This window comes from Pleurodeles waltl, chromosome 3_1, assembly GCF_031143425.1.
Source record: "Pleurodeles waltl isolate 20211129_DDA chromosome 3_1, aPleWal1.hap1.20221129, whole genome shotgun sequence".
NCBI lineage: Eukaryota > Metazoa > Chordata > Amphibia > Caudata > Salamandridae > Pleurodeles > Pleurodeles waltl.
Window position 1 is genome coordinate 154,910,823 of NC_090440.1, and position 21,998 is coordinate 154,932,820.

Here is a 21,998-nt window from a genome sequence, read left to right on the forward strand (position 1 = left end):
GGGCGAAGGCAGAGCCATGTAGTGCAGATGAAAAATCGGAGATTCCTATTATCAGGGTTTGTGGGGAAAAAGAGGTGGAAATTCCCTGCTTCCTCTGGACCCTGTCCGAGGTTCCCACCGTGGCCCATAGAATCAGGGAGACATATACCTCTACCGGACGGTGTCATTTCAAGTGCCATGGCATCTTCCAAAGGTGGACCCCTGCCACTGCCTGATCAATGAAGCACTAGTGTTTTTCCAAACAAGGTTGTGACCACTCCACTGCACATTTTTGTTGAGAAGCTTGGTTGTCGCATGTGAGATGGTGGACACCCAGACCCCCTTCTCTTGAGGTAGGTAGGTTTGGCTTCACATCATTCATGCTTTTTTTGTTGAGTATCAGGGTAGTGGAAGTGGTAATGTTTGATTACATAGAGTATTTAGGTAGCAGTGTCATCTTCACTGCCGCCAGCCATCCCAGCCAAGAGAGGCTGTGGTGTTGCCACTTAGACAGGTCAGCATGAGCAAATGTAAAGATCGCAGTCTCATTGGAGTCAACCGTGCATCCGATGGTAGGGTATAATTGCAGGCCTACGTAGGTTATCCCTTGGGAGGACCAAGAAAATCGTAACTTCCTTTCAAGAAGTGCCTGTTCCTGCTTTGAGATAGAAATATTTAAGGCTACAGACTTCTGCAAGTTAGTTTTAAAGCCAGGACCACTAGTGAACGTCTGGAGTTTGTGCACCGAGGTTCTTGGGTTGGACAAGACAAGTAAAGGATCACCCACATATAATGCTGCCTTATGTTCTGTGCCACTCATGTGTATCCCAGGTATATGAGGATTTCCCCGGATCTGCTCAGCAAATGGCTCCATATAGAGAGCAAAGGGGACAGTGGGCACCCCAGACATTGAAGAGTCAGAACATATGGCCATTAACTATCAATACCGCTTTCAGGAAGGCATAATTACAAAGAATCCATTGTTGGAATCAGAGACTAAGACCCAGGTGCCCAAACACAAACCGGAGTAGGGCCAGTGCACCTGGTCAGAGGATTTCTCTGCATCAGTTGACAAAAGAAGGGCCGGGATGTCTGCACGCCGTGTCTTGTCCAAAAGATGGCAGATACCCTTAGTGTTGTCACCGCAACCCCTTTCAGGGCTAAATCCGATTTGGTCGGGATCAATGAAGCCCTGCATATAGGGGCCAAGGCAGTGTGCCAAAATCCTGGTGAAGATCTTAATGTCTACCTTTAAAATGAAGATGGGGCAGTAGGAGGAGCAATACCTAGGTTCTTTGCCCAGTTTAGGCAACACTGTGATAAAGGCCAGTTTCATGGTTTCTGTAAGTGAATCCATCTCACTAAACAAGTTGTATAAACGTGCCAGAATATTTTGTAGAAGTCCGGCCATGGCCATCTAGGCCTGGTGCTTTGCCCGCTGAAAGGCATTGAATAGCCATCAAAACTTCATTCACCGTGATATCTCGGCCCAACAAGGAAGCTTCCCCCTGTGGGATTGTCTCCCCTGGGGCATGAGCCAGATAGTCCACAGCATCCGTCTCCCCTAGCTCCTCTGCTGAATATAATTTGGCATAGTATTGCTCGATACCTCATACTATTTGGGTGTCACTTAGATGTGCGGCTTGGTCAGATCCTCTGAACTTCTCTGCCCTGTTCTTGGCCGTTAAAGAGCGCAGTCTGTGAGCTAGAAGGCATCCTGCTCTATTCCCTGCTACATAAAACCCCTGTGCAGCATCACATACTCTGCTCTGTCAATATTTAACACCTTTATTTTTTTCCGCCCTGCAGTGAGTTGACGCTGTGCCGCTAATGAGCTTGTGTGTGAATGTATTTCTTCTAGTTCCTTTACCATGGACTGTACGTGAGTGTTGGTGGTTTGCCTGTCTTTATTAAGGCTTGCCGCTATTTCTATAAAATGCTCCAGTATGACAGCGTTTAAAGGGTCCCACAGAAGCCCAATAGGAGTGTTTAGCGTGCCTTTCATGGCTAGGAAGGAGGCAATATCTTTTCAGCAACCATTGCCTCATACGTCAGTAATTTAGAATTTAGACGCCAGGTATGAGAGGACTCTACTCGGGAAGGGAGGATACATTTTTTTTATGTGAGCAGGAAGTGGCCAGAGAGAGCAGCTGTACCTATTTCTATAGATTTCGTAGCTTGTGTGATGAGTGAGGTAGTAAGAAAAAGATCAATACTAGCGTAGTCTGATGAGAGGCAGAGAAAAAGGTGTACTCTTTAGTTGTAGGGTGTTTTACACACTATATTTCCACCAACCCCACATTGTCCAGCTATTTCTTACACACCAGTGTGAGAGCCCCAGTTTGACCTCTGCGCTAACCAGATCTATCCATTGTTGTGCCCGGTACAACATTGAAGTTCCCGCCTATAATGATGTCTGAATAAGGTGTGTCGGTGTCCCTGAAGGAAGGTTTCCTGGCCCTCACCGGGGGCATATTTGTTTGCTGCTGTGTAGAACTTTCCCAGTATGTCGATCCTTAATGGTGACAGGCGCCCTGCTATGTCAGTCTGTGTTTGTAGCACTTTCCCAACGAAGTGAGATCCTAGCAAAAGTGGCACCCCAGCCTTCTTCTATAGGCCTGATGAAAAGTATTGGTGGTCGAACCATCTGCAGCGTAATCGCTTCCAAACGGCTTTTAGAAGATGGGTTTCTCGTATGAGATAAATATTGCATCTAGAATCACTGAGAAGCGTTAACAATGCTAGACACTTCACTGGTGAATTTAGGTCTCTGACATTCAGGCTAAGGATGATAAACAGTAAGTCATGTATCAGAAAGAGCCCTGAGAGACAAGAGTCGGTGTATCTCTTGGTATGGCCTCAGTATAGCAGAATAGCATGTACTGCCTACCAAGCATATGTATTGTAAATAGGTCATATAGAGAGGGGCGACAAACAAACAAATATAACTTGTGGAACCACAATATTCACTGCTTTGGAATCCAGCCTCCAAACTAGAAGGTCCGTGTCGATGATTCCACCAACCTCGATCTGCCATCATGGTGGGATTGAGGAGCTCCGCAGCTCCATGAACCTGTCCATGTATATATGCTGGTATGTCAGTATCTGGGTCTGACTGCATCGAACATCTGTGAGGACCTCGAGAGGCCCCACTGATCTGAAGTCTGCCTGGGGCGAAGTCTGTGGCCCTTCTGGAGTGGAGTTTTATTGTTTGGTATCTAGCTCAGAGGCGCTGTCTTGGCGGTGTAGGTGTCAGAGCATTGCTTCTCTGCCCTCCCGACTCTCTAACTCTGACGGCTCAGGGAGCTTTCACATGGAGGAGCAGGTCAACCTCTTTGCTTTTGGTGGTCGGAGGGCTGGGCTTCGCTATGTTAATGCCTCAGGTGTTTCTTCTGGGAGATTGTCTATGGTTAACAGTGTATGGGCTTCAGACATTGTGCGGATGATCCAGGTTTCATTGTTCCATACAAATTGGAGGCAGAAGATGTGAAGATGTTTCAAGGATAAGTCTTGAAAAAGTCTTACCTTTGTGCCTTCGAATTTGACAATGTTGCGCTCCTGCACCGCATTCATAATGGCTTCTTTTTGTTTACAATAGTAATGGCACGTGAGTATGCCTTGTGGTTGACCTATAGAGCTAGCTGGCCGGCATGCCCTGTGAGTACGGTCAGGTACAATGTCCTGTCCTGCTAGTTAAGGTGCAACATGCCGGAATAGGCGTGTGACATATTCTTCCAGCAGTCCAGGCACTGCCCGTGTAGGGACTCCTTTGATGCAAATGTTCGGTCTCTGCAAGTGATTTTCCAAATCTTTGAGTTGGAAGTGTAGTTCTACATTGGCATCTCCTAGTTCCAGCAGTTTTTTGTTATGGGTTGCAAACTCCTCTTCCCGTGCATCACTGGGGTGTTATATTGTCCACTGTCTGTCCCATTTCTACTATGTCTTGCCGCAGGTCCTTAACTTCGGCTGCTATGTCGTGCTTTAGTTCTGCTATGTCTTCATATAACGTCCCAAATAAGCGCTCTAGAAATGCCTTCGTGGTCAGAGTTTCTCCATCTCGAGCCCCTCCATTGCCCCGTCCTCTTCATGTGAAGGTTGTCCTTCTGTGTCCGCTGCTGTCTTCCTAGATTCCTTTGTGAACAGATCTTTTAGTGAGGCCACTTTTTTGCATGTTTATGAGCAGCCATGACAGGTAACGGAGTTGCACCATCTCCTATCTTGTCCACTCAGGCGATGGGGTGCTCTCGTCCTCAGCGCTCCTAATGGAGGTGTGTATCCAATGGGGATGTTTGGAGGTCAGTCCTTGATCACTGGGTCCCCGCGGACAGCTGGATTTATTGGGCCACCCCTGCCTGCGCAATGGTCAAACCAACCAACTGGGGCCCCAGGAGGCACCCACCCCCCACATGTGCCGCAGCTCGACTGACCAGCAGGCCTGGCTCCAAATGACAGTTGCTATTACTTCAAGTTCCCACACATAAGCCTCAAGGCCTAAGCACGACACGGTCCCAGAGATTCAGGGCACACTTAAGATAGCCTGCAGTGTCCAGCGTATCCTCGGTGTCACCACTGCGCCCCCCCAATCTCAGCCAGAACACTTACATTCCGTTTCTTGTGCTGCTCCACTAGGCCAGGCGCCGCTCCTGCAGGGGGACGCAGCGTCCTCTGGGCCTCTACTCGCTCTCCTTCTCAAGGGCAGGTCATGCATCAAGTGAGCCGCTCTGGTGGCGCAACCCCTGTCTCCGCATCTCTTCATGCGTCGCCTCAATCATTCCCCTCACAGGCAGGGGCCGCGGCAGTCTGGCGTGTGACTTTACGTGGCCGCCTTTGGTGCCTCGCAGCACCAGGAGCAATGCGGCATGATGACCTCCGGGCCAGCAGTTTATCCGGTGGCAGTGTGGGTCCTGGCAGGTCCTTCTACCCGCCCAAGCATGATGGCTCCACTCACTGCAAGCAGAGCTCAGCAGACCAGGGCAACCGCGCCTCCGCTCTGCCCAGGGTCTACCGGTATGCCATTTTGTTGATGTTGCGGCCCCTCAGCGTGTGTATCGGTGTGTGGTCCCCTGGGCCGCTCTGCTCCCGATTCGCAGCCCTCACTTTCAACGGAGTGCTGCTAGCACCGAACCATGGCTACTGGACCTCTGGGGGGTTCGGCAACCTCATCTGGCCCGGTCAGCTGTGGTGGAGCTTTGCAAAATCGCTCCTACTCGGGTGCCATTTTGGACATGCCCCCTATATTTGTCATTTAAAAAGAAAGGTAAAGCAAGAGAAGAGAGGGCCTCATATACATCGATCTCTCTAAAGAACATGGATGCTCATGTTCATTCCAAAATTGTAGCTACCTGTTTAGTTATTTGCAGGGAGACTTAACAAAAAAAGGTCAAGAGTCCTTTCTGCAAGGCAAACAAAGTGTTTTACTGTTGCGGCAGGGAGGATAGCTATCGCCATTCAGGTACACATCTGGTCTCAATTTGCTTCTTCACGGGCAGCTACTTATATAGCTACATGAACAATGCCTATAACAGAAGGTCAAATAATAAATTATCTAGCAGTTACATAATTGTTGCAAAAGATCACATCACCAGCCACTGCCGCTAAACATTTAGCCTATTTTTTACATATTCTTTATCGCAGTTCTAACAATGCTTAACAAACTAGCAATTCACTACTCTTGAATGCATGTGTATTTGCGTGCATGTTTATCACTCTGCTCCCAAGACCAGATTTTGTGTACCCTTTGCTAATTCAATCTGTTGCTCCTATTCTTCAATCGTGTTTTTAATTTACTTGGCCAACAGAATACATGTCTTTGTGTTAAAGGCTATAAAGTCTGTAAAGCTTGCAAACACTGGTTTTCCTTTAACAAAGACCTTGCTGGCCACGCATTCTATTTTTAAATGCACTCTTCACCTCTCTGGTATCAGCACGAATTGTATGCATACACTTCTCTTTCACCACATATAACTGTGTATCAATTTCTACCAATGTCTACTACTAGATATAAACTTTGGTCTGCACTTGGCACTAGTTGATATATATTGTCTTGAGCATCTACTACTCGTGTTGTTGTCCTAACTGGAAACATCTCTTCTATCTTTGTACTGATCCTTCTATAACATGGTAAAATTAATTGAACTCCAAAACATATCAATAAAAGGGCCACAAAACCTAGCAACAAGGCTTCCAACAGTCCCAACATCCAGTTATCTGGGGCACCTTCTTCATCTACCATTTTCTTCTGTAGATTATGCAAAGTTTGTATAGCCTCTGACAAAGTTCCATTGTCCACATCATTTGCTGAGACACAGGTACAACAAGCAGTCCCAATCTTTGCACATAACCCCTCCTTTCATGGCCTCCATAAGGTGTTACATTATTATAATTTTCATTGCACACAACTCTTTCTTTATGGCATCAGATCTGAAGGAAGAATTGCTCATTTATCCTGGGACCCAAGGAGCCCTGCCTGAGCAAGTGGAAAGGGAAGCGCAAACTGTTAGGAGGTGCAGACCATTGGAAGGGACTGCAACAATTAACCCTGTTTCACAGGGTGTACATTAAAGACTCAAAATCTGAGCTTAGCAATCAACGTGGTCAAGAACACCAGTTGATTTGAGCTGCTTTGTCATGGAACAGTGGAGGCCCTTCATGACTGCCCAAAAAGTCCTGGAGTGATCGAACTGTATCTGCCAAATCCTGCACTCTCACCCTTGCAGAGTGATCATTGGACCCCAGAAGAGAGCCTTCGTCAGAAGCACCTGCTCCTGCCGCGGACACTCCAAGATTTGCTTGCAGCTGCCAGCTGCTCCCCTCCATTAGGACTGGAACATACTACTTGGGAGGCTTCACCCATCACTATTGAACCCACCATCGTGGGAAGGTTCAACACTGTCCCTGAGCGGCATTAAAACAGACAGGTTGGAGAATAAAACGGGCCTTGAACTTTGAGACTATGGCCCTCATTACAAATTTGGCGGGCGACGGAGGCTGCCTGCCAAACTCATACCTCCAACTGACGCCAGTGCGGCCAGAACACTGCCTGCCCTATTACGAGTTCACACCAGGGCCACTGTGAACAGGGATGTGAACAGGGCCTTAACATTGGCACCGGCTCATACTCGAGACGGCGGCAATGTGGCGGTGCAGCGGGTGCAGCAGCACCCGTTGCGCTTTCCACTGCCCATAATTCGGGCAGTGGAAAGCGCAGTTGGGCTGTCCATGGGGGCTCCTGCACTGCCCATGCAAAGGGGCCCCCGGCACCCCCATTCCACCAGCCTATCCATGGTCGTCCATGGCAGTCCAGCTGAAATGAAAAGGCTGGCGAATTGGGGAGTCGTAATCCCCAGGGCGGCACTGCATGCAGCACCACCCTGGTGGATTACAACAGCTGAGACTGTCAGGCTGTCGACTGGCGGCATCCTGGTGGTGTCGGCGGTCGACCGGGGCGGCTCCGCCACAGTGGTAATGTGGTGGTTCAACTGCCACGACTGTGGCGGTCTGACCGCCAGACTCGTAATGAGGCCCTATATGCCGAAAGAAGTGGCTAGAGAGTACTGCACCCGTACCAGAGACTACGCCATATTAACCCTGAGAATCCGAAGATAAAGACAAAAGAAAGGGGGCATATGGGGAGTCCCACTTCTAGGCCTAAGAAAGTCACCACGGCATATCAGGTATTCCAGCATTATTGTAATGTGTAGTATTTTGTTTTCTGTGTAATAAAGTACTTGTTTATCAAAAAAAGCACTGGATGGATAATTATCTTATTGCACTGTTTTGAGGTGGTGTTGACTGCTGAGCTTAAGTAGCCCCACAAAAAAACCCTGAGAAAGCTGTATTGCTCCCCATCACTAACACAGAAAGCCAAATGTTGGAAGGGTTGTACTTGGCCCAGTTTGCAGATCCATAGTAGGACAGGCCACAGAACAGTGGAGGCAATCAACCCTAGTCCCCGTGGCTGTAGCCCTTCCTTGCCTATGGCCTCCTAAAGTGATCTTTCCCTTTTTCATGCTTATGCATCGCCCATTGGATTTCACAAATATTCATTTATTTGAGAACGCATTTTTTTATCATGAATGCATATCACATATATTATTGTTAGAATGCAGATATTGCTTAATGTTTGTTTCAGTATGAAATGATAGATCAGCAACTGTTTATATGTGCAATTCAAATAGTCAGTAATATTTCTTATTGTTTAATGTTAGTAATTCAAACAATCATCAATGATTAATGCAAGCAGAAATAGTTGAAATTGTATGTTGATTGTTGTTTTGAATAATATTCAACAATAGACCTATTCAAACACCTTCTGAGATGCCACAAACAGGGACCTCAGATCCACCAGATTAGCCTCATCTGCTTGCTTGTACACTATCTGTATTCATATAGAACAGTGCCTCCATTGTTCCTTAAAGGTGTGTGGATGAACTGCAAGGTCAACTAAGGAACCCATATGGACTTCTTTTAGTGCAACCATAGTTTAGCTAGAAGCAAGAACGAAGGAGCCTGAGGACAATTGCGGGAGATTCCTAATAACTGTTATGATGTTGTAATTCTCTCCAAGCTGTTTCATAGCTGCTAATGTTGCCGCTATTATGTTTGTTTTTATAGTCACAGCTTTACACGTTATGTGCACTAGAATTGGATTTTGAATTAAATAAAAGATATGAAGGTATATTCTTAGTGTATATTCTTGTGTGTGTCTGTTCTTAATGAAAGCAGTTTTGGAACCAATTAACATCAAGTACTTTGAGTCAAACAGGGCTATTTATTCCCCAGTATGCACTATCGTCATTTAATGAACAGGTGTTTTGGTTTTCAGATTACAGTTCACCAGTTTACTTTGTCTCTAGTTGGCTTATTGACTAAGTCTGTGCTGCCAGAGGGCCTAAGGACCCCAAAGCTCGGGCTATATTTTGAAAACGTTTTCAGAAAAGGTATCACTCCCAACAAGGTCTGACAGTATCTCTCTTGCAGAGATGTAAGAATCATAGAGCCCATTCATCGATTCAAACATTCTTTAAGCATCGTGTACTAGTAGTCTGCTATCAAAGGTTCTTTAGCGCTTTTTCCACTTTGCATAATCAGTGGTTGGTAGTTTCCACCAGACGTCTGAATAGATTACATGCAGAATCCGAAAGTTACTTACCCTTCAGTATTCTGTGTTTTTTATCACAGCCGCGCATGTCAAGACGAATAGAAAAGTGGTGGAGATGTGTTGCTTATGTGTGTCATCATAGATGTTGAAATTCATATACCAAGCTTTAAGATGTTCAAATGAATGTGTTTTTAAAAAATTATTCTACAAATAGCAGAAGATTTTCTAAGCATGTGCATTTTCGAGGATTTCCACTTTGACAAACTATTTTAACAGGGAAGATAATTTTTCATTTTTGTAGAATCCAGACCTAGAAAATATGTGCTTTTCATTATCAGTAAATCCACTACTACACCTTGTTCTCTTTGAACGGGATTTAATTTAATGTTTCACAGTAATGTAAAGCCATTCCACAAGTAGTCTCTGCCGACAGTTAACAAAAGTGAAATAATTAAATCGTAGTTTATCAAGCTAAAAAGAACAATGTAGATAATTTTGTGTTAAATTACTTTTTTCCAAATTCTGGCAGTGAAGGTTTACCTTGTTTGTATTTTTAGGTTGCAGCGAGAGAAGAAGCTTTACAAAAATATCACCAATTGGAAATGGAGTATCGAGCATTGCAACAAGCATATTCTGTTTTGCAGCAACAGTTTGAACAAACACTAAAATCCAGCAAAGAAACTGAGGTAGTATATTTTATGTGATAATAGAAACAATAGTTTCACGTTATAGAACCTTCATTTGTAATTAGAAATGTGCTTGGGTACGACGATTCGACGATTCCAAAAGACATTTCCACTAAAAACATGTATGTTTAAATAGAATTTTCAATTTGTTATATGTGTTTGTTTTCCAATTGCAAAGGGAAATATACAGAACATAAAATAAAGTGCAGTAAGATGGTTTTCATTCAAGGCAAGCTGGATAACATGGACTGGTCATATTCAAGGCCAGAATTTACAATCGTCCCTTGTATTTGCAACTGCTATTCAGCTTGAGATATCTGTTGTAGACTTTACCAAATCCATGGATGGAATCCCTACATCTACAACCGTGAAATTCGTTATTGCTTCGTTATAGATATCTTTGAAACAGAGCTAAGATTACAAGAAATGTTACCTTCTGCACTGCAGGATCTTCATTGATACTCATGAAAGTTATACTTGACTAACCTAAATATTCCACATAGGATATTGCATTATTCTACGAGTATTGCCAATTTCTCTTTAGAATCATCAATCCCAACTACCTACAGTAATCACTGAGAATTCAGGATATTATTGTGAGAAGCACACTATGGTGACATAGAGTTATGTAATAGCGCCCCCACTATATCCCCTTCTGACTTTCCCTCAGTTCATCATTGATATCAGTCTATCACTCTGGCTCCATTATTCTTTTTCAAGACCAAGAACATCCTCTGAGACTACATTGATTCACTCAAAGTTTATCTTTACCACCTTAATGAATGATGTCTGAGCTACTTGAACGGATGAGGTGACGTCAGGAAAAGAAACATTATTTTAGAACATTCATATTGAAATGCACATGCCTACAAAGCCATTCAGAGGACCTTATCCACATATCTGAAGTCAGGAATTGCAGTTATTGGTCCCAGGTGTCCATCAGTGACCTCTGCATTCACTGTACAAGAAAGTGACAAAAAAGGTGTGATCATTTAATAGTATTAGGTGTGATCATTAAACGGTATCAGGAGGCTCTCCACAAATTATTACATAATCCTTATCTTAGTATATGTTGAGTTCCTACACCTCTGCCTGTAGCTGCTGCTTGTAGCTGTAGAATCCGAAATTTCAACTTGCAAACTATATTCAAGGTGGATGCCCTTGCATCCAAATCCTGCAAATCTTCAAGGGTGGAGATCCGCTGTTCCTCTCACCAAAATTGTGTTTCGTCTCTACCTTGTTGTATGCCAGATTTACCATTCTGTAACATCTTTGGTTACCAGTCCTTTAACTTAAGAGACCAATAAGACCTTGACCTAGAGATGACAGCAAGTGCAGACACATCACATACAAAACAAAGGCCTTTGTTATTGATATGGGCAGGTGAGTCACACATGGCAAGAAATAAACATGTGATGTGAGGTCCCGTCCCTCAGCAAAAGCAGCTGCATTGTGCCTTTAAAATTGAAGCACAGTTCAGCTCAATGTACTGCCCACTAGCCACCGTGCACATGGCTGGTACGGCAGCAGAATAAATCATATGATGATTGATGGAGATGGTGCTCTGCTTGACAGCGCATGAACCATGCAGGTTGGGGCACAGTAGCCAAAGCGAGGAGGAGCAAGGCCCCAAGGTTTTCAGTGCTCTGTACTAGAGTATTGTTTCCCCCACTTTACGGGGGAAGGCTACTGGTTGCTGATTGGAACTGCAGCGTCATATGCACTATCATCCCTGGTTAACAAAGGCTGCATCGATAGTAGATGTTTTCATCTGGACAACTCTTACAAGCAAAATACAGTGCCAAATAGGCTAAAAACCCACAACCAAAGCAGACATATTGGACAAAACAAAACATATTGACACAGCACAGCACTGTCAAAAACGGAAATCAGACCAAAGGCAGTTTTTTGTCCATAAAAAGCAGCATGCTTTTCATAAGTGAAAGCTAGCACACAGACAGAAATGCGTCAGTCACAGTCCTGTTGAGAGGGATGGTTACAACAACGGGAGAGGAGGGTTGGGAAAGCACCTAAGCAACAAAAAAACCTAATTCCTCAGCCATAGCACGAGAGATGAAGGGGGCATCAGTGCGGAGAAGTGGTGGGTGCCAGGGGAAAGAAGCAACAGTGGCAAAAAAAAAAAAAAAAAAACAGTACCTTAATCTCAGTGCGAGTAGCAAAGAGACGACAAAGGGCAGCAACATGGGGAGATGAGAGGATAGAGGAGCAACATGAGCAAAAAAGTAAAAAAAAAAAAAAAAGGACCTGACTAACACCAAGAGCAGCATAGAGACACTAATTAAGCATAACCAGTTTGTGCTTGGTCAATGTGCCAGAGAAGAAACATGACTGTTGAATTAGGAGGTAGCAAAGAAGAAGTGACACTGAAGCCCTCAAATGCTAAGTAATGGGTGAGTTCCAAGCCCTTTTTGTAAAAATAATAGGGTCTCCCAGGTCCTTAGAAGGTAGAGAATGTGGATATGACATGTTGGTAATGGCCCTTTCTGCAGGATTTCCCCTGTCTTTTTGCTTCTGACCTCCTGTTTTTGATCCTGCACTTAATTTCGTTTTTGCTGGACACTTTATCACTGCTGACCAGTGTTGAAGTGCAAGGGCTCTCTGCCTAAATGGTATTGGCGATGGGTTTATCAATGAATGGCATATTTGATTCACTAGAAAGTCCCTAGTAAAGTACACTATGGCCCTCATTACGACCCTGGCGGTATAGAACCGCCAGGGCCGCGGCACGCGGGAGCACCGCCGACAGGCTGGCGGTGCCCCGCAGGGCATTCTGACCGCCGCGGTAACGCTGCGGTCAGAACAGGAAAACTGGCGGTCTCCCGGCAGTTTCCCGTGGCCCGTTTGAATCCTCCAAGGCGGCGCAGCTTGCTGCGCCGCCGAGGGGATTCTGACAAGCCATACCGCCATCCTGTTCCTGGCGGTTCGGCCGCCAGGAACAGGATGGCGGTATGGCTTGTCGTGGGGCCCCTGGGGGCCCCTGCAGTGCCCATGCCAATGGCATGGGCACTGCAGGGGCCCCCACTTTGTATTTCACTGTCTGCATTGCAGACAGTGAAATATGCGACGGGTGCCACTGCACCCGTCGCACCTTCCCACTCCGCCGGCTCGATTACGAGCCGGCGTCCTCGTGGGAAGGTAGTTTTCCCCTGGGCTGGCGGGCGGCCTTTTGGCGGTCGCCGCCAGCCCAGGGGAAAACTCTGAATACCCGCCGCGGTCTTCCGACCGCGGTGCGGTATTCACGACGCGCAACTTTGGCGGGCGGCCTCCGCCGCCCGCCAAAGTTGTAATGAGGGCCTATGTGTGTCCAGGGCCTGTAAATCAAATGCTACTAGTGGGCTGGTAGCACTGGTTGTGCTACCCAAATGAGTAGCCCTGGAAACATGTTTCAGGCCTACCATTACAGTGCCTGTATGTGCAGTTTTAAACTGCCAGTTTGACCTGGCAAGTGCACCCACTTGCCAGGTCCAAACCTTCCCTTTTACTACATGTACATCACCCCTAAGATAGGCCTAAGGCAGTCCCATAGGCGCAGGGTGCAGTGTATTTAAAAAGGTAGGAAATGTACTAGTGTGTTCTACATGTCCTGATAGTGAAATGCTGCTTAATTCGTTTTTCACTATTGCAAGCCCAATCCCTCCCATAGGTTAACATGGGGATTGTCTCTAAATGTCTTTCAAGTGTAATTTCCCATTGAGAGCAGATAAAGATACCCCACAGTGCGTCATTCAGCTGTTCTGGAACAGGCTTGGTGAGGCGTACGCGGGCAATGTTCGTTCAGGGGCAGTGTGTTATAGGAATATTTCCTACGTTTGGAGAGACACTGTCTGGAGCTTGACACCTGGGCAAGGGTAGGTCATATAACACTTTGGGACTTGCCCAGACAGCTTTTTTTTCCCCTCAGATTAGCAGGGAGTGACAGTCCCAGGCCGTGAGGTTCACAGCCATTCACCCTTTGGGTCTATAACTGATAGGGGACACTCCTGTTGTTACATTCTCCGGGCACGCCTTGTAAGATCGGAGAACGGAGGAGATGGGTAATTATTGTGAAGAAGAGGAAGTTACTTACCTCCCCATTGACGATCGCTTTTGTCAGATAATGGATGTGTCAATTTTCAAGGCTGTTTCCCAGGTGGTGGCTCCTCTGGAGAAGAAAATTCAACAACTTCAAGTCCAGTGCCAAAAAACCCTCAGTTCGAGGGAGGACTCGCAAGGGCCTTTGGCCCTCTTACCTCCAGGGCATCCGTCCCCTTCCACCTCGGACCCCAAGCACAAGCGTGATGACGCTGGAGTAGACTTGGATGTGTTTGCACGCCTCATGAAGGCATTTATCGATTCCCATTCCTCCAGTGCTATGCCTCTAGAATGTGGGCAAGTGGAGGCCCCCTTGATAGTTGTTAAAGCCCAGAATTCTGGAGACTTGGACGAGTCCCCTCATTCTTCCCCTCATACCTCTGATGAGGATGGCGATTCGGGCAGACCCTGGTGTCCCTCGGGGGCCAATTGTTCTGAAGGGTCTACGGCCCGGGAATCGGACCATCCCAATTCAGAAGGTGATCTACTAAACCTGGACGGTCTGTTGCACCCTGGCTCTGCGGCGTGGGCGCCTGCTCCTAAAGTGGCGTCCTACATTGCTTCTAGATTGCGTAAACCTTTGGATAAGGAGGTCCGCAGTTGTCTGAAGGCGGAGTGTCCCAGACCAGTGCTGGAAGGGAAAGTGGCCCTCACCCCAGAGGTTGATGCGAAGATGACAACCTTTCTGGCGAAGTTTATCTGTGACCCCAAGAAGGGTATTGATAGGTCCTGGCGGGCGTCTCACGATAAGTTGCTGGATACCATTGGTCCCTTGGCAAAAATCGTGGACATGGCGGAAGATGCAAAATCCTCCGGGACTTGAATTTCCCCAGGTGCTCTTTCCAACTGGGCAAAGAGGGCGATCATATTCTTGGGAAATGCGAATTGCGCAATTTCCACGGAGCGGCGTCGATCTCCCCTAATTAAGATAGACCCGAATTTGGGGGAACTTTCCACCTCGGAGGCGGGCCCTATTGCGGAAGGCAATTTGTTATAGTGCTTACTATTGGCTACCGTACGCTGTTGCAGCGAGCAGCAGTTATTTTAGAGTGGACAGTACAGTGCTTTACCCGCTTAAGAAGGAAAAATGTTTAAGGATTTACCACACTCTACTGAAGCAAGTACAGTGGAAAAGTCACAGTTCAAAACAAAATTCTGGGGTCTTAGATGCTGTGACTCTTGTATGGCACAGTGGGTTCTGCTTAAGCAGGAACAACATATTTGTTAGTCTTACTACAACGGTTTCTTTCTCTATGCTGTAGCTCAAAGTAACACTAAGGGGGTCATTCTGACCTTGGTGGTAAAAGGCACTTACCGCCGGTCAGAAGACCGCCATTATACTGCCGCGGCCGCGGTAAACCGCCACGGTCATTCTGACCCACAACTGGCAAACCGCCAAAAACCCGACATCCACGGAAGGCCGCCTCATCAGCGGTCAGCGATAAACTGGAGATGACCAAACCTCCACCGTCACGCCAACACAAACACGCCCATGCCATTACAACCCACGAATCCACGCGGCGGTCTTTCAACCGCGGTATTCCATTGCCGGTACACACCGCCGCGCTCAAAATACACACACCCATACAAAACACAGCCACATTGGACAATTCGAAATACACACACCTGATACACATACAAACAACACTCCCACACACCCAACACAATATAAAACACACACCCACATCACCCACAAACCCCTACAAATCGAAAAAGCAATACACAGAGAGAGAGCACAGGGAACGCAAACCACAACACACACAGGAATCCAACATCATCACCCACACCACATCTACGCACACATCACCACACACCACCACTCACATCACCACAAACACCACCCCACACCTCATCCACACCACCCTATGGCACCCCAAAGACACCCCAGGTTCTCGGACCAAGAACTCAGGGTCATGGTGGAGGAAATAATTAGGGTAGAGCCCCAGCTCTTCGGCACACAGGTGCAGCACACCACAATAGCCAGGAAGGCGGAGCTATGGCAAAGGATCGTCGACAGGGTCAACGCTGTGGGACAGCATCCCAGAAATCGGGAAGACATCCGAAAGCGCTGGAACGACCTACGGGGGAAGGTGCGCTCGATGGTGTCAAGACACAACATCGCTGTGCAGAAGACTGGCGGCGGACCCCCACCCACTCCACCCGAATTCACAGCATGGGAGCAAGAGGTCTTTAACATCCTGCATCCTGACGGCCTCGCTGGAGTAGCCGGAGGAATGGACTCTGGTAAGTCTAATATCAACTACTTCCCCCCCCCCAACCACCAGCATGCCAACCCACACCCCCACCCTCACCCCCAACCCCCCAGCACACATCCTCCCTGCCAATGTCTCACCAGCACAACCCACCCAACTCAACACCAATCCCTGAATGCCAACACAAACCATGGACAACCATCACCTAAGCATGACCACTGCACATACCCATGCCCCCCCACAAACCACCCTCACAACTCCTCCCACAAGGGAATGCCAGCACTGGGGGACAAGGACACCCACAAATCGCACGCCATGGCACACACAGAAGCAATAACCATACTCTTTTACCCCTGCAGGGCCCGAACGCCAACACACCGGCCAGGAGGGTCCAGATTTGTCCATTCCACCCCCAGAACAGGCCCCCAGTGATGACAGCAGCTCTGTCGACCTAGAACCTGATGACCAGCCCGGACCATCGGGGACCTCTGGACAGTCGGTTACCCTCAGGCAGCCACAGGCCACAGCAGACCTACCCCCCCTCTGGAAACACCAGCACAGCACCCACCCAGCGGGCCCATGCCTCTGTCTCCAGGACAGGTCAAGCAGCGGTGTGTCTACCAGTACAGGGCACCCAGGGTAACCCACAACCCCAACAACAACAGGGACCTGGGGGCAGTGGTAGTGGGCACACCGTCCAGGGGACAGAGGCCCGGGGAAACAGGGGAACTGGGAGGGCTGCTGTGCGACAGGGGGGGGTAAAGGCCAAGGGAACCCACTCTCCAAGAGGCCCTCACCACCATCATGGGAGCATACCACCACTCCCAGGAGACAATGGCGACGGTACGGGCCAGGTTCCAGGAGATCCAGGCACAGCAGGAGGAACGGTACATGGGGTTCAGAGACAAACTCAGGAACATCGGTTCCGCAATGGGGACCATCGTCCTGGCCCTCAACCAGATAGTCACCACATTGCGGGACCATGTGGCACCACAAAGGGCCCCTGTCACTAGCCAGGACCACGAACAGCCTACCACTTCCGCCGGCGCTAGTGGACAGGAGGCCCCCACACAACGACAGGCCACCAGAACCCCACCTCCTGCTGAAGAACAACCACCCCACAAGCGGAACCTGAGATCACACAAGAAGACAGAGTAGGATGCCAAGACCCCCGCCAGCATAAGATACCCCCTGATGTCATCCCACTGTCCCACATTGTCACCCTGTCCAACCTTAAACAGCCCCTGCTCCATCCTCCCACAGGCATATGGACAATGCACCTGTGAGACTGAGAACTGGACTCTGCCATGGACATTACTCTACCTCCACCCAACACCGTTTTACTATCATGGACCTATATGTAGCACTTAAAATAAATCACTAATTGCACTTCAAAAATCAGGAGTCCGCTTGTATTCTTAACAAATTTAGTACACATAACGGTGCAATAATGTTCAGTTACATTGTGATGAAAACATACCAATGTCAATAAGCTTTAGTCCATGGGCAAACAAAGCAGAAGTCACGCAGTGGGTCATACAGCTCTGAAAAGGGAAGGGAAAGTCAAAAATCAGTTAATAGGAACTGGGGGGAAACACAGAAAGTAGAGAAGCAGGAGACCAGAAGTAAATGTAAAATGTCGTGGGTGATTCTTACCTGTGTGCTACTGAAAATACTGTTGTATAACTGTGTCCCTGTTGTCCGTGCCGTCCCCGTCGTCTTCCTCCTCTTCACTCTCCACAGGATCCACAGCTGCTACAACACCACCATCTGGACCATCCTCCTGCAGGAAAGGCACCTGGCGTCGCAATGCCAGATTGTGAAGCATACAGCAGGCCACGATGATATGGCACACCTTCTTTGGTGAGTACATTAGGGATCCTCCTGTCATATGCAGGCACCTAAACCTGGCCTTCAGGACCCCAAAGGTCCTTTCTATGATCCTCCTAGTTCGCCCATGGGACTCATTGTACCGTTCCTCTGCCCTGGTCTGGGGATTCCTCACTGGGGTCAATAGCCAAGGCAGGTTGGGGTAACCAGAGTCACCTATTAGCCACACACGGTGTCTCTGTAGCTGTTCCATCACATACGGGATGCTGCTATTTCGCATGATGTACGCGTCTTGCACTGACCCAGGGAACTTGGCATTTACATGGGAGATGTACTGGTCAGCCAAACAGACCACCTGGACATTCATCGAATGGTAATTTTTTCTATTTCTGTACACCTGCTCATTGTCTTTTGGGGGGACTAAAGCCACATGGGTCCCATCAATGGCACCAATGATGTTGAGGATATGTCCAAGGGCATAGAAATCACCCTTAACAGTGGCCAAATCACCCTCCTCAGGGAAAACAATGTAGCTCCGCATGTATTTCATCAGGGCAGACAACACTCTGGATGAAACCTTAGAAAACATAGGCTGAGACATCCCAGATGACATGGACACTGTTGTCTGAAAAGACCCACTTGCCAAAAAATGGAGTACTGACAGAACCTGCACCAGAGGGGGAATTCCTGTGGGTTGGCGGATGGGGGACATCAGGTCTGGCTCCAGCTGGGCACACAGTTCATGGATAGTGGCTCGGTCAAGTCGGTATCGAAGTATAATGTGTCGTTCTTCCATTGTCGACAGGTCCACCAGCGGTCGGTACACAGGAGGATTCATCCTTCTCCTCGCAAGTCCCAGCGGACGGTGCCTAGGAAGGACAACATGGAGTACAGAGTCAAGCAACCCACAGGTACGTTCACACAGCTTGCAAAGTACACGAATCGCTATGCATTGAAAGGCTTGTATGAGTGGCAATGCAAGGCCTAGGCCTGTGTGACGCAGTAGAAATTAAGCCATGTGGGCCCTTGAAATGGCGGCTGCCTGACCTGTGAAGTGTGACAATGGGATGTGAGGTTAATGCGCTGGCGTGGCACACCGTGGCGGTAGGCGGTCGAACACCGCAGTACGAAGGCGCATTGGTTAACATTGAACCCTATGGGTTTCAGTAGCCAATGACGATGTGCGCCGGCGGTCGCGGCACGCACCGCCACGGGCGTGACCGCCATTTTCTATCTGCTTAATCACTCGAGACCTGATCATCCACAGGAGAGGACCTATACTGCAAGTGCTGCTGTGACCTCGGTCTGGAAGAGACAATGGCTGCTGCGACTGGGGAAAGGGCCCCTGCCTTCACTTCTGAAGAGTTGGAGAAACTTGTGGATGGGGTCCTGCCCCAGTATGCACTACTCTACGGTCCTCCAGACCAACAGGTAAGTACATTGGGTGCACGTTGAATGGGCTATGGCTGGGTTGTGTATGGGGGATTTAAGATGGTGGGGAGGGGAGCGAATGAGGAGTGCAAGGCACGACAGATGAGAGCATGTGCCACATGGCAAGGCTGGGGAGGGGGGGCCAATCACATCTAACATGCAGAAAACTGATGAAATTTCCTTTCCCACCCTGTACATGTCAAATAGGTCAGCGCCCATCAGAAAGTCGACATTTGGCGTGCCATCGCCAAGGAAGTCCGGGCCCTGGGGGTCCACAACAGACGGGGCACCCACTGCCGAAAGAGGTGGGAGGACATCCGCCGCGCGACCAGGAAGACCGCTGAGTCACTGCTGGGGATGGCCTCCCAACGTAGGAGGGGTGCCAGTCGTACCTTGACCCCCCTGATGTCCCGGATCCTGGCGGTGGCCTACCCCGATTTGGATGGGCGCGTGAGGACATCACAGCAGACACAAGGGGGTGAGTACCAGCACATTCTGTTATCTTTAGTCGCAGAGGAGGTGTCTGGGTGGGGGAGGAGGGCTGTGGGTGACATTAGGCCAGGGCGCTTTCTGTAGTGTAGTCCCCTCCTTTAGGCATGGCCCTGTGCCCCCGCCCCCCACCTCTGTAGGGTGCCAAGTACAGCAATCCATGGTCCAGCATCACCCATGTGTGCATTTGTTGTCCATAGACCTGTAGGCTTAGTCACAAGTACTGAGTAGTGTACCCCGATTGCGCGGCGTAGTGCAGGAGGCTCCTGTGTCTGTCCTCTCCGACAACGGTGTTGACAATGCATGCACTCAACCTGTCTTTATTTCTCCCCCCACCCTTTTTCTTTATCTTCTTGTGCATGCGTGCATTAGCATCATCAGGCGGAGGAGAATTGGCATCGGAGCACGAGGGAGCTGCGACTCACATGGCCCCGGTGGGCCATGCTACAGACACCGAGGTCACCAGTGATACGGAGGGCGAGGGGAGCTCCACAACGGGGACCCGTGGTGACACCAGCGACACCGACACGTCCTCGGAAGGGAGCTACCTAGCGGTGGAGGCAACATCCGTGCCCCCCGCCTCAACAGGTACAGCCGCCACCCAGCGCACCAGCTCCGCCCTCCCAGCAGCCCCTCAGCCTTCGCTCCGTGCCCGCTCGCCCAAGAAGGCGGGCATCTCCTTCGCCCCAGGCACCTCAGGCCCTGCCCCAGTTACCCCTGCTGCCCTCAGTGAGGAGGTCATTGACCTCCTACAGACCATCATTGTTGGGCAGTCTACCCTTTTGAATGCCATCCAGGGGGTAGAGAGGGAGGTGCATCGGAGCAATGCATACCTGGAGGGCATTCATTCGGGTCAGGCTGCCCATCAAACGATCGTTCAATGCTCTGGCCTCAGCACTGACGGCAGCCATTGTCCCTGTTTACAGCCTCCCTCTTCTAACTGCCTCCACCCTCTCCCAGTCTCCTGTTCCTCTGCCTATCCCATCCACACCATCTGACCAGCCTGCACACACCTCAACACCCAAGGGCAGCTCATCCAGACATAAGCACCACAGATCCCACAAGCATTCACCCAAGCAACATCCAGATGCAGACATGCCAACAGTCACTACCACCTCTGTGTCCCCCTCCTCCTCGTCTCCCTCCTCCCTCCCTGGGACGTCTCCACTCACACCTGCATGCACACCACCATCAGCCAGTACTTCCATCACCAGCACACCCTCCAGTACAGTCCGCACACGTGCAGTCACCACCCCCACTGCCATTTACACGTCCCCTGTGTCCTCTCCCACTGTGTCTGTCACCCCCTCTTCCAAAACACACAAACGCAGGCAGCCACCCACCCAACAGCCATCCACCTCACGACAGCCTACGTCACAAGCACCTGCACCCAAAGACAGCACACCTGACTCTCCTACAACCACATCCTCTTCCTCCACTCCCATACCCACTGCACCTACCCTTCCCATTGCTCCTAAAAAACTTTTCCTCTCCAAAGTTAACCTCTTTGCACCACCTGACCCACCCCCTCCATCTGGTAAGAGTCCGAAGAGCACCTCAGCCACCACCAGCCCTGCATCAAGTCTGACCATTGTGCACGGGTTTTGGAGTCCACCCTTTCCCAGCACAGATACATCGGCCAGCAGCAAGGGGACAGCCAGCCCCCCCCCTGGAAAGAGAACCCGCAAAACCAAGGGTCGCCGCGAGAAGGCTGACACGGCTGCCCCCAAGGAGCAAAGTCGTGGGCCGTCACCTGCCACAACATCAAGGGGAGGCAAGGGCCAGAGAGCCTCATCGAAGGAGGGCAAGGGCAGCAGGGCGGAGAAGTCAGCCAGCAGGGGCGCGGACCAGGAGGGCCCCACAAGCCCCATCCCGGGTGTGACGGAGGACACCCACGGGCCCAGGACTCCGTCACAGGAGGGTCCAGCAACTGCACGGTCGGAGGGCGACTAAGCAGGGAGTCCTGGCCAGGTCTGGCTCCCTTGATAGTCAAGATAGGCACCGCTGAACAGGGCCCCGCCGTGAAGAAAGGCACCGCTGAACAGGGCCCCGCCGTGAAGAAAGGCACCGCTGAACAGGGCCCCGCCGTGAAGATAGGCACCGCTGAACAGGGCCCCGCCGTGAAGAAAGGCACCGCTGAACAGGGCCTCGCCGTGAAGAAAGGCACCGCTGAACAGG

At 49.4% G+C, this 21,998-nt stretch overlaps 1 protein-coding gene across 2 annotated transcripts in view; it reads left to right on the forward strand.

The window, feature by feature from the left end:
• Positions 1–21,998, forward strand: part of ALPK3 (alpha kinase 3) — a 996,430-nt gene that overhangs the window by 334,906 nt on the left and 639,526 nt on the right. For both annotated transcript variants that reach the window (XM_069222021.1, XM_069222022.1), the window contains one exon: positions 9,637–9,765. In XM_069222021.1, coding sequence (XP_069078122.1) covers positions 9,637–9,765 — 129 coding nt within the window. The remainder of the gene's footprint in view (positions 1–9,636; positions 9,766–21,998) is intronic.